The 13,972-nt window shown below is 36.8% G+C and overlaps 1 protein-coding gene across 11 annotated transcripts in view; it reads right to left on the reverse strand.

The window, feature by feature from the left end:
• Positions 1-739: 739 nt before the first annotated feature.
• Positions 740-13,972, reverse strand: part of PCDH7 (protocadherin 7) — a 413,286-nt gene continuing 400,053 nt past the window's right edge. For 8 of the 11 annotated variants that reach the window (XM_027052824.2, XM_027052734.2, XM_027052644.2 and 5 more), the window contains one exon: positions 740-1,462. In XM_027052824.2, the coding sequence (XP_026908625.1) occupies positions 1,086-1,462 (377 nt within the window). In that variant the 3' untranslated portion in view covers positions 740-1,085. The remainder of the gene's footprint in view (positions 1,463-13,972) is intronic. The other 3 variants (XM_027052916.2, XM_027052859.2, XM_027053009.2) reach the window with 2 other exon arrangements.

The following is a 13,972-nucleotide window of genomic DNA, read 5'->3' on the forward strand; positions in this document are numbered from 1 at the left end:
AGACAACATAAAATAAGCTAGTGTTGGAGTATTTCTGTGGGCGCATGGGTTCGGTTGCTTTTGTTTCTTAATGAATTTCCATGTCGAGACCAAATCTACCTCATGATTTCCCTGACCTGCCGTGTGATCTTTGGCCTTTTAATGACAATTAATGACAATTGTTCCAGTTGGTTGGTAATAGTGGTGCCGTTCGGAAAAAAAAAAAAAAAAAAAAAAAAAATATATATATATATATATATATATATATATATAATTTTTACAAGTTATAATTAGTGTAATTGACTTGTAATTGGCCAAGATTGTGTCCATACAAAAAATATTCAATGGACGTATGGGGTTGAAGTTGATACTCCTGACTTGAAAAGAACAACGTATGCCAATTTGGGACTGCAATCTCCAGCGGGGTATTGTCTAGTTGTCAGTCTCTGTTATTAGAATATGGCACCTGTGAGATTCTCAATATGCCTCTTACAGAGTCCCCCTTTATAAGAACTGTACCTCTACAGGGACTCTATCATTTTGGGGGGATTGCCTTTCATGGTGATTAATCATATCCTGATGGTAAGTCTGAAATACATCTTACCTGATCTGTTTTTGGTTTTGGTTTTGTTGTGGTCGTCGTTGTCGTTATTATTAGTATTATTTTATTTTCACGTTTATTTTTTTGGCCAGCCGGATGGCATTCGAACTAAATCAAAGTGACAAAATCATGCTTCGGCTTAGGGATAATGAGAGTGTGTTGTGTTCTGCTAATCAGGCTTGTTACCATGAAAGAAAACTTGCAACCATCTTTTTTTTTTTTTTTCCTCCTTGGAGGGGGATGGGGAAGAGGGATAGCAGGTGTTGGGAATAATCGGTGAAGGGGTTAGACATGCAAGTAACAAGGATGGTTTCTACATTGTACATTACAATCAGGCTAACAGTATCACTAAAGGCCTGATCTGGAGGCAGAAGTGGCAGGCAAAGCTTTGTCTCTTTGGTAGCCCCCTCTTTTTGATTAAACGGTTTTTCTTTGTAAGGTTTTTTTTTTGCCCCTTATTCTCCTTCTCATACATGAAAAGAACTTTGTTGTTCTCCTTTAGAGCCTACAGGTAAACTTCTCTTCTAGTGAGAGTATTGACAGGAGATGGCTTGTATTCCCCTGTTTTTGTAAGGGGAATATCCTCGGGGTTGGCTTCCTCATTTTTGCTGAAACTAGCTGCACTGAAGGTCTCATAGGACGAGGTCAACTTTTTGTTCAGGAGGTTTCTGTTGCGGTCACCCATGATGGCGGCCTCGCCATTGGCCAGCTTTTCCTGGCTTCCTCGTTCATCAACAGGCATGAAAGTGGAGAGTTTGGGCTGGCTCTTCTTCCTCTCTGGAGAAGTACGGACTGGCATCCAGCAGGAGTCTGAGTGGCCATATTCGTCACACTCACGGGTACACTTCCCAGTCAGGGCTACATCTGGAAGAGGTCTTGAATCTGAAATTCAAGGAGAAGAAAATGTTAAAGTTGGCCACCCTGCAACTGGCTTTCCTGATATGTATGAAATTGGAAGGGGGGGACATATATATATATATATATATATATATATATATATAATATATATGGAATATATATATATAATTTTTCATATTATTTTCCTTTTTTCAACATCCCGTACTTCATCATTACCATAGAGCTGTTTTGATTTCATATCCATTAAAGATAAGGTTTTGCAAAAAGAATAAATACTATGGAAAGAAAGGCATGAACAAACTAATACATTTAAGTCTGTAGGATAGATAGGTACACATGCATTTGTTACAGAACAGGGACATGTGTATATTCTCAAGTAGAAATAAAGTGCATATGTGTATTTGTATGGGTATAAATGTTTCCACATGCATAAGAAACGTTATTAAACCTAAATAGATAATTTGCTCTATTTATAAATTATCCCAGAAATCATATACTTTTGCCAATTGGATTTCATCCTGCTTATACATTATTCATGGAATGCAAATAGGCAAAACCTTATATTTAAAATACATTCTAAAACATCAGGGTGACTCAGAAAGCAGAAGCTAAATTGACAGCACATTATTTGGTAAAAAGTAAAAAAAAAAAAACAAAAAACAAAGTACAAGTAGGTTATGGATGTGAACATATTAGCAACATCATCACCTACCCCACCCTAGCCCACACCCACCTCCCACCCACCATGTCACATGACCTAATATGTGCTGTAGGATAATCCCTTAAGTGTTCACAGAAGAAAACATTTGCCAGTGTGTTTGCTGAATAGAAATATTAGGTGAAATGCAGCGTATTGGGTAAATGCAGTCAAGCTCCTAAAGTTCTGATGAAATAGCGTGTACACCTAATGAATGTTAATGCCTCGTAGAACTGGAAATGTCTTCTAGTACTGTGAAGCGAAGTCATATCTAGAGAGTTCTTAGGGATCAGGATTAGAGATGGAAATTGAGAATTATCTGAATATGTAAGCAAAATCATTAACATGTGTCTGTCTTTGGAGAATAGGTATGCATTTTCTTACTCTTGACATTTTTTAACAGACTATTTTTCTTTGAAAGAGAGAGAGAGAGAGAGAAAGAGAGAGAAACTGCTCTACCTCAACAGATTCTAAATGAATTGCTTCTAGGGTATTATTTAGTATAAATTTTAGTTTATTTTATTGTCAAACAAAAGAACATAATATGACTGTGCTCCAATTTATATCATACGGCATCATGTTTTCTTTCTTTCCTTCTTTCCTTCTTTCTGTCTTTCAACAAGGCTTTGCACTTAAAAGACTGACAAATTTTAACCTCTGCAAATACATTCACATCAATGGAATCAGTGAAATTTGCTTCTACATAACCTTGCGTAGATTTGGTTTAAAATAGATAAAGGGGTTATTTACATTATCCCCGATATATTTATACCGTCTGCTTCTGTCTCCACACACCATTCTCTATAATTTAACATTACATTCCTATCTGGGCTATCATTTGTATAGGTTATTTCAGAAGTTTTACCCTGCCAAATCTCCTAAATCAAAGCAGTCCAATGCATGCCATTTTTTCCCCCTGCAGTGATGGATAACTGAAATATTGACATTTGTCAGCCCATTGATTTTTGAGCCACTATGGCCTGAGATTTTTTATGCTGTGTGCTGAGAGTTCAATGAGGAAATGCCAGTGCTCTTCCCAGAAAATCTACAGTGACTTTAATCTTTCCAAAAGGTAAAATGCAAAGATAATTATTTACAGTAGTTGCACATGCTGTGCTATTTGACTTCGAAGGGGGAAGACCCTACTAATTGTATCATCAAAAGATAAAGCACTCTCTTATTCATTTTCTTATGCCAAAAATTCCCTCTGTGTCTCTCAAACACATATTTTAGATGCATTTAAAAAATCAAACTATTGGCAATTTTAGGAATGATTTTTGTAATGTAGTTAGTTTAAATGAACAAAATGTGAGGTCTTTGGGAATATTTTCCATCTTGGGATGCTTTGTTTATTTGAAGCTGACTTAAATGCCTTGAGCAGGAAAAACCCTTATAAAAATGACAAGTGTAAGATCAGACCTATTTTATTCTAAATATTCCTTTTTTTTTTCATCGCTTTAACAAGTTCAATTTTTTTCTTTTTCTTGTATGATAGTGCCTCTCAAAAAAACAAGAAAGTGATCAGGAATAAAGCTACTAAAATAGGAAAAATCTCTTTGAATGTGGTCATCATTCCCTGTAAAAATGACCCAGAATGATCTCCAAACATTTAAGTTTACTTAAGTCTCACACAACATGTCAGGTTACTTGCACAGTGACTTAGATGTCCTCTGCTTTTGGGGGATTAATTCGTGTTTTCAGTCTTAAATTTGTGGCACTTTGTTTTTCTTTTGCTTGAGATACATTTAGAGACAGCTCGGAGTGCTGTGTAATATGCAAACAATTCTTCTTACCTATTGTTTTACACGTGTACCTGAATGCCCTGTAGTTGATAAGAAATTATATTTATTTAGATTGACTCAATTTCTCATCAAGTAGAAACGAGATACTCTTCAATTTCTTCCCTCAGCCTTTACTTCATAGTCTGGATTATTTCCTGTGAAAATCGATTTCCTCTTATTGCTTTTACCAAAGGCAACTTGTCTTCTCTGCCATCAGCCGCCTGTGGGCTGTCACGTCTCTATCCAAGAGGCACGACTTTTAATAAGGATCTCCCGTCACTTCCAAAGTCAGACACTTGATTGGGGACCACAGTGGAAGTTGACAAGCCTAATTGGCTGAGACATGTTGCAGTGTTTGTCATCACATTTAGAAAATAATCGAGAGAGGCTATAAGAGATTCATCACAAGCAATCAAAACTTCCAATCTTGATGAGTCAAATGAATCCTCAAAAGCAATGCCAATGGTTAACAAATACAATTTATATTATGATGCTATTTATTAAGGGAAGGCATGAGTGGAATAGTGTTTTCCTGTGTCTCTATATTTTCTTATTTTCACTATGCAAGTCTACTTTTTTTTTGTAACACAAAAGTTATATAGGGTCTTCAAGAATCATTGAAGGTACTTCTTCTCCCTTTCATAAAAGGTACACTCTTAAAATGTCCTGCTTTGTGGAATTACAGAGGCACACCTTACACAGCTAGTAACCATCTTTCAGTCTTTCATCGAAGGATGTGGTTTTGATATCTAAGAACATTATTTCGCGCTTTGGTTTAGTACTACGTCTTTTAATTTGGACCTGAGTGAAGACGGGAAGGAGTTAATCACAACTCTTGTCAGTTGGCGTTGAGTAAATCAATAAAAAGTAAAATATTCTGTATCAAATTAAATGGTATTCGCTATCAGCATTTTCCACCACAAAATCGGTTCCTTAGAGCCCCCCTCCACACCCCTGCTTAATCATATCAAATCTTGCAAAGAGTGGATGTAGGAATGATATTCATCAGATCCTATGGCTGCTTTAGCATTGCCTGTGGCATTCCAGTTATGCTATTTACTAGAACCATCACATGGGCTTGGAGAGTTAACGGCCTTTCTTAGGCATTAAGTTAATTTGCTTCTTGCAAGTCCAGCTTTAAGCCATCCTAATAGCTGACAATTTATAGCATAGAAAGTACTTTCCCACGCCCACTCTTTTTACTTATCACCTTAGCCCAAGAGCAAGGAGGGTGGCAGCAGTGAGGGGCCCATTCTCGGGAACAGCGAAGGCCAAAGAATAAGTGTTTTGACTTTCACTTTAGTGTCGCTCATAACACCATAATGCTCCTTCTTAAAATGTAACAGCTGGGTAGTTAGAGGTCAACTGCGGCTACCCATGGCCATAAGGAAAAGCTAGAGTCTCCAAAGGAAGAGGAAAAAAAAAAGTGTCTGGGCAGCTCAGGACATAGGTTCCACAAAGTCCCCAATCTTACTACTTCGTGACAAAAATGGTGCGACCTCCTTAAAACCATACATCTCTTAAAGTAGAAGAAATTATAATGAATTTAAGGACTCGAGCTCTTTCTCAGAAAACAAGTGCAGGCGTCCTTACTAGGCTCGGTAGATGAGCCGACCTGGGAAAATGCTGGTACAGTGATCTCAACAATAAGTGACCGACAGACGATATGTGGAATCATCAGAAAGAGCAAGGAAACCCCAGATTTATGCAGGCATTTCATGTTTCCTGATGCTGTCCTATACAGTTCAGAAACCATTACAGGCATCTTTATTACTGAAAAGAACTGTAGTGTTCAGACTTCTTGAAGACAGATCTGCACCAGTAGGGATTTTCGTATGCTGAGTTATGCATTCTGTCAGAATCCTGGGCACCCCCTTTACTTCAGGCCCTTGGCTTGGGGCTGAAGATACAAGGATATTTTCTTCTCCTAAGAGAAGGCATGAACATGTTGCATTTATAGTTTTAAAATATTTCCAATGAGGTTTTCTTTTAAGCTCAGTTATTTAAAGCTATCTGCATCATTTGCTTATTTGTTTGATACACAAATTACTTAACTCTCTGATCCTGTGATAAATGAGCTGTTAGTCAAGGTGTTGATGTTCATACCATTCCTACAATTTTTTTTAACTCAAACACTAGAATATTATTAAAATTACTTGAGAAAATTCTGCAAATGAAAAATTGTGTCATTCTCTCCTTTAGGGGAGGGGAAAAACACATTGAGGCACCTTTTGCTTTTCTTTCTTTTTAAAGTATTTTCTTCTTATACTTCCTGATTTCCTGTTATACAAAGACTTCTTTTTCTAGAGTCACATCTAAATTCTGGTGGAATTTACTGGACAATGAAAAGGTTTTACAAAAGGATGAACAACAAAAAGTAAGACAATTGGTAATGGTTTTCCAACAAATATTTTAACATTACCTTTATTTTTGTAATCCAAAAGAAAATGTCTCTTTTACTCAAATGATTGAATAAAGGGCTTTATTTTAAAATAGTTGTAAGAAAATGATTCACTTTTGTTTTATATAATACAACTGAGTATATAATTAAATAAACCCTTTACTGGAAAATTATTATTGCAGTCAACCAAGAATACGTGTCAGGGGATGAAATCCACAAAGCTCACATGGACTTTGACTTGGCTTTTTAATGTAAATAAACTAAAGATCCCTACCTTTTATCTGTTTGGGGAATTTGGGAAAACTGAAAAGGTAAGCACATAAATAGATAATGGCGAGGGTAGGAACCATGGATGCCGGCAAGCAGCTTGTAATCCTTTAAATGTCTGAATACTGTCTGGAAGAAGGGGAGATTTACAGTTACCTGAGTGTCACCTAGGGGTATAAAAAAGGGCTTAAGATTTTTAAATAGTGTTCTAATTTGTCACAAAATCACTTGATCCAAGCAAATTAGAAGAGGATATAAGGATGGCCCATCGACCCAACCTTAACTTCAGTCTTACCTATGGACTCCTAAGCATATCCCGACTGGATCAACGAGTTTGTGAAAAGAATAAATTTTTTTGTCTCAGCATTGTTGAGTGCGATTCTGGGTACAGCAGGTAGAAGCTGTATGACTTTGGATATAATTTCTCTGAGCCTCAAGATCCTTGTGTTTGAGTTAATAATACCTACTCCCTTACCTATTGCAGGGATAAAAGAATTAATGTAGAGAATACCTATGGTCTCTGGTGCAGTGTAGATGTTCAGTAAACAGTAGGTCATAGCCCCTTTAGAAAATTAAGGAGGTATATATATATATATATATATATATATATATATACACACATAAGGAGGTGTATATATATATATACACACATACATAAGGATATATATATATATGTATATATATATATATATATATATATATATATATATATATATAATCTCTCTAGTCTTCCATAAGTGAAAAGTATATTATTTAGGGAAATAGGAACCAGGCTCCTTGGATTCAAAATCTTAATTTTGTCACTTTAGGGAGTATGTAATTGTGAACAAGTCACTTGATTTTTTTCTCAAGTTTATTTACTTTGAGAGAGAGAGACAGATAGAGAGAATGAGTAGGGGAGGGATGGAGAGAGTGGGGGAGAGAATCCCAAGCAGGCTCCATGCTGCCAGCACAGAGCCCGATATGGTGCTCTATCCCACAAACTGTGAGATCGTGACCTGATCGAAAAATCAAGAATAGAATGCTTAACTGACTGAGGCATCCCAACGCCCTACAAGTAACTTGATTTATTTAAATTACCTCATGTATATAACAAGTATAAGAATAAATTAACTTCTTAGGATTATGGTGAGCATTAAGTGTGTTAATGTAGGTAAAATATTTGTAATAATTCTCAAACACACAATAAACCCTCAATAAATATTAGCTACTTCAGGCACACCATCCCTCATGCACAATTCTGTCCTCAAAAGAGCTTTGAAAACCAAAGTTTTGTTTTGTTTTGTTTTCCCATAAATTTACACCCCGGACATTCAATCTAAGGCTATTCTTCATCTTTATCTTCTGTGGTATAAATATTTATGTTTTCCTCTAGAAATAGTGTGTTTCATTAAGAGCACTGTCTAGGTCTTAGATTTTTTAAGTAATGTATGATGCATGCATGATAATACCTTTTTTAACATATGAAGGACTCTGAATTTTCAGATGTATTTGGTTAAAAGGTTTTCAGAAAACATTTTGTGGAATTAATACCAACCATCAATCAAAAGGGCATGTATTTTGAGTTACTTTTCCTGTTGTTCTAATGTCTTTATGCTTATAGAGTCTGCAGTATACGAGACCTACCATCTGTTTAGGAAAATACACAGGTTGCCATATCCTGGATACTCTACATCAGGTGCTTATTTATTAAGACTTTTCCAGAGAAGACGTATTCCGTATGTGTCATGATGTTTGCTCCAAAGGAAAAAGGAAATGCTCTATTATTTGCAGTTACCTTTACAACCTACCCAGAACAATTTCACAATTAATACTTTTTATCTGAAAGAGATTTGCCCCTTAAGTACTGGGTTGTTACTTGCTACATTGTTTTGCCTGTACGAGTTGTAACATAAGAAGGTGCTCTGAAGAGAGGCCAAAAATTGGCAATAAACTAATCTAAGACTAAGAGGTTGAAATTTAGGAAGGACAATAAATGTAGCAGGGCAAACACCTCAGATTCAGTGCACCCTTCATACACCGGAAATAACGCAACAAAAAGCCATTCAGCAAATGAGCTCTGTAGATCTCATGATGCCTGTACATGACGGTTGTGAATTGTGGCATAAGGCCAGGAATTAATCTCCTATACACATTACTTTGGAATGTGACATCACTGATCTTATGTCAAGATGTAGATTCTACGTCTGTACCCCTCGAAGACAGGCCAGTTTAGATGATTGGAATGTGGCAGAAGTGAAACCGTGTTATTTCCACACTAGGTTTCAAGAAGTCTAGCAACAACATCTATTGCATTTGCCCGTGGAACCCTGCCATCCCTACCCCAAGAGAACACACAATCTAGCTTCTTTGAAGATGAAACACTATTTGAGAAAGAGACTCCCTTGTAACTGAGCCATGCACCAGTAGCAGGGGAGCCACAGAAATGTGAGAAGTAATAAACCTTTGTCGTTTGAAGCCCCTACATTATGTTTGTTTGTTTTTGCTTTTCTGGGAGGGGGAAGAGTTTATCAATACAGTGATGGATCACGGAGATAATGATCATGGGTGTATTATTATAGGATCTGCTATATATAAACAACAGCGAGATCTGGAAATAACATATGCTACTTATTTTATGTCTTCTTATCATGAGTCACAAACTGACCAATATTACTGAAAGTACAACTCTTGCAAAGAACATTTTCAGAGACGTATGCACATTTTAATTAACAAGTTCAAGCTGAGGGCTACTAGAGAAAGCTCTGGAAATTCTGGGTATGCAATTATAGGATTTCACTGCATTTTCTACCTAGGAGTGTTCTAGTTCAAGCTGACATGCCAAGACAATATTAAAATGTTTAAACATGTTTGAAAGCATCAGCAACTTTTCTCTGTACCTTAGGCTAAACTCAGTTAAACAGCAATTGAATGTATCTCAAGAAGCATTTACTGCCCTGAGGCTTAGACCACTGTCATTCTGAATGTGGCATTATCATATACAGAGGACACAGCGCACACCATGTCTCAAGCAGTCTTGCTGAATCAACTCAAACATGAATCTGCTGGTTGGCACATGAAAACTGCACTACAGCAGAAAAATCTACAGTGACTGCTTGGGAGTGATCAATTTATGCGCATCAGAGATGTGATTTCACTTTGATTTCTCTCTTTATACATGAAAATTACAGGGGTGCAGGTTACACTGAGTGGAAGGAGAAGAAGGAAAGAACTGGAAATGAGAAGATGCTCCGATATTGATCAAAAGAGTTCATAAAACACAGGAAAAGACTGGGGCATTTATTTCACAAGTTAGCAATTCATTATTCCACTAAAGGCCAATCCTGGTTTTTCAACCACTCGTGCTTATTTTCTACCACAAAAGTCCTATCTTTCATAAGTTTTTTTCTTATGTTAGAAGTTATTTGTTTTGGGTGTCAAAGTCTTTAATAATCTAATAAAAACTACAAGTATTGCCCCCCCTAGATGGAGATATATATACCACACAAAATTGCATAAGGTTTCCATGGGGTTCAAGGTAACCAAGTTAGGATCACAATATATTTGCAGCCTCCTGGTGGATGGGCGAAAGATGGAATATTTTTTATACTTGACATTTTTTCCCCTTTGAGTTTGATTCAAAAGTTAAGAAATATTTCACAATCTGACATGCATCTTCAAAAAATAGAAATTATATGCAGTAAATAAATTATCATTCAAATACTGATGGAAAGATTTAAAACAAACAAAAACAATTTATGAAACAGATTTTGAAGTAAGAAAAAAATAACTTAGGTTTGACCATGTTATTATTCGAGTTTGGTCACATAAACGTTCCAATCCGAAAGCCCCAATAATCTATTAGGCTTTATGTAAATAGGAAATTAAAGTTTGGGGATAGATTTAACAGATTGCTCATCACCAGTTGGAAAATGGATTCTTTCCTAAATGTGATATCCAACATTTGCTTCAAATCGGGGTCTTGGATTGCCAGCGACCAGATCTCCATTCACTTACTAGAAGATGGGAGGTGGATTGTTGTTATTATGAAAACTTACACAAAAATAATGATAATCCAGATGAAGTTTTCTTTTTTTTTTTTAAGTTAATGAAAGGTATTAGCCACTTTATACTGGTTTTCCTGTTGCTAACACTAAAAGTGTTGCAAACATCAACTTTGAGTCACTTGCAGTAAGTCTCAAATCTTCAGTTTTCTTGTTGACCATAAAGTTGTAGAATATATACCCTACAATAAATATTAATATTACCTTTAGGAATGTATGTTTACTCTAAAACTAGTACATGAAATCTCGATTAACTGTTAGAATATTATCTTTGGATTGTGTTCTTAAAGGCAGTGTTCATTTTATCTTTGCCTCCCCACATAACATAATTCTGTACAAATAAAGAGGATAAAAAAATTGAAAAAAATCAATTAATATATATTATTTTCTCCTACTTTCTTTCCTCCAACATAAGCCACAATAAAGCATTTAAAAAAATAAGCAAGAAGTTTACAAACAGTTCCTGTACTAAGGATCTGGTATTAAATACCTATATACTGAACGCAAATATGTTCAATATTGAAACAATTAATTCAATATGTGGGGACGTCTTAAGAAGAACATCACTACAGTGGCTATGATGAGATAGAAGCTATTTCTAAGTATTGTTTTCTATGCATTATTTTGTGTGAAGTCCAGAATAAAATAAACTATATTAAAGCTCAAATCATGTAGGAAGGAGAACTGTAATGTAATTGTGATTACTCTTTGCACGAGGGCAAATTGCAGCAATTTAGATTCATGGAAGCAATATAATTATTTTTTTAATGTGGCAAAAAAGCACAGTACCCATGCATTTTCTTCTTCAACGTAGTGATCTTCAGAAACTATGCAATTATTCTAATGATACGGCCGTTTTCAAATATACTCTCAAACTCTTTGTTTGAGATTACCTATTGAAATATTTCACAAGTTGCACAGAAAAGCTTATCTGATTGGAAGTACTTCTGTAATAACAGCTGCGTGGTAACAGAATCCCATTAGTTATTGTGATTTGGGACAAAGACGAGAAGTTCCTCCTTTGTGTTTCTTACTCTCAGGAAGTTTTCATGAAAACTTTGTTTTGCAGCGCTGTTGAGAGATGAGGTCTGGGAAGCTTTTAGTGGGTGGGAGCTGAGAAACCATTTATGGGGAGAGTTTTAAAACCGCTGGAGTTCTGGCTCCTTACTCTGGTCAATAAGTTGATCAGTTGAAACTAAACTTGGCAATCACAATTAAGACTGAAAGAGTGAAGAGCATGGGAGTGCAGGGCAGGTAAATAAAAGGAAAAGGAAGGAAAGAACTGTTCTCTGATGATTAGCAAACAGGACTCAAAGAGCAGCTAAAGTGGGGGAAATCAATGAAGTAACACTGGATCAGTCTGCTTGATTGATTTTTGCTGCTCATTGAAATGTTTTCCTTTATTTACTTCCTATTTCTTCAGAGAGTGGCAAAGTCTCACTATTGAACCTCCCTTGGAGCCTCTGATTGGCAGAGAAGCGAGCTCGGGGTATCCTTTCTTGCTTACATTATATCTTCTCATGCTGCATGGATCCAGAGGCACATCTAATGCTCCATGTGACTCTGCAGAAGCCATCTTGCATCTCCTCTCCCTTTTGGTGGTGGGCAGAACAATGGCTCCCTGCAAGGACGCTACCTCATTATCCCCAGAACCTGTGAACATGTTAGGTTACCTGGGATAGGGGGATTAAGGTTTCAGATGGTGTTGAGGTTGCCAACATACTGACCTCAAGGTAGGGAGATTTTTAGGGGGTTAGGCTACAAACCAAGGAATGAGGGAAGGCTCTGGAAAAGGCAAGGCAACAGATTCTCTTCTTCAGCCTCCAGAAAGGAAAGTAGCCCTTGTGAGACTAATTTTAGCCCAGGAAGACCCATGCCAGACTTCTGACCTATAGAACTTTAAGATAATACATTTTTGTTTTTTCTAAGACACTAAATTTGTAGCACTTTGTTACCGTTTCAAGAGGAACTAAATACACACTTCCATCAATTTTCTGGTTAGAGTAGGGACAGCATAGACTTGATGTATTTGATCCTTTCTACCCATATTCCATCCATGAAAGGAAATAGAGTAGAACACTTTTGATCTGCAGTGTTTTCATTGAGTCATGTTTATCTAATTTTTGAGCATCTGCTCAAGAATTTTTATGTTGCACATTTGAAAATTTCACTATATCATAGTATATCATTGTCTAAGTGATTTGTATATGACAAATCAACAAAGTTCGATTTCTTTTTAGTCCAGTAAAGTACTAACAACTCACTTTTCTGAACAATCACCTCCTCCTGCTCCCTCCCATCCCTCCAGTGATAACCCTCTCTGAGATCCTTACCAGAGAAATCACTTTAAGCCATTCTATATTTGGGAGGTGTGATTCCCAAAAATAGAAAGAAAGAAGGGCGGGGGGGGGGGGAGGGAGGGGAAAGAGAGAGAGATAAAGAGACAGAGAGAGGAAGAGAGAGAGAGGGAGAGAGAAAACTGGGCATTACACAACATCTAAGAAGTAGAGCCAGGAACTAGAACATGGCCCTAAAGAGAGCTTTGTCAGATTTATGGGGATTTTGTGACTTCCTGATATCTATTACTTGAGTATCATTTTTGTGTTGGTGTTTGTTTTGTTTTTGTTTTAAAATGTTTTTTATTGATTGATTGATTGATTTTGAGAGACTGAGAGAGTGCACGCAGGAGAGGGGCAGGGGCAGAGACAGGGGGAAAGAGAGAATCCCAAGCAGGCTCTGAACTGTCCGTGTGGAGCCCGATGCTGGGCTTGAACTCACAAACCGTGAGATCGTGATTTGAGCCAGAATCAAGAGTCAGTCACTTAACCAACCGAGCCACCCAGGCACCTCTGGTTTTGTTTTTATTTAGCCTGTTTTGCTCCTAGGAGTTAGCAGTAGCATGTCTGCTAAGAAAACACCTGCATCATTATTTTAAGGACATTGAGTAGAGTAGCAATTCTCTCTCTAGAAGAAAACCCCCTTCTATACATTTCCGTATAAACTTCAAATTCCAAGTGTTTGCACAGAAGCCCCTTCAGCATCTCTATCCTGTCTACCTGTCATCCTTAATCTCTTTCCATTCTTACTTGCTTTCTTTGGCCACTTCAACAGACCTAACGCAGTTGTCATTTCCAGAAAGCCCGTTGCTATTCTATTTGCTCATGATCTTAACGTGTTGCCTCTTATACTAGTCCTTGCCTTGTCCCACCAAACCCTTCAAAATCCAGTTCCAAAATATCTCCTTTGAGATTTCTTCTAACCAAACTAATAGCGATTTCTCTTGATTTCTTCTTAATGTAATTGGCCAAACAGAAAAGGTGGTGATTTTTGTTTGTTTGGTATTTG

The sequence above is a fragment of the Acinonyx jubatus genome, chromosome B1 (assembly GCF_027475565.1).
Source record: "Acinonyx jubatus isolate Ajub_Pintada_27869175 chromosome B1, VMU_Ajub_asm_v1.0, whole genome shotgun sequence".
Taxonomy (NCBI): Eukaryota; Metazoa; Chordata; class Mammalia; order Carnivora; family Felidae; genus Acinonyx; species Acinonyx jubatus.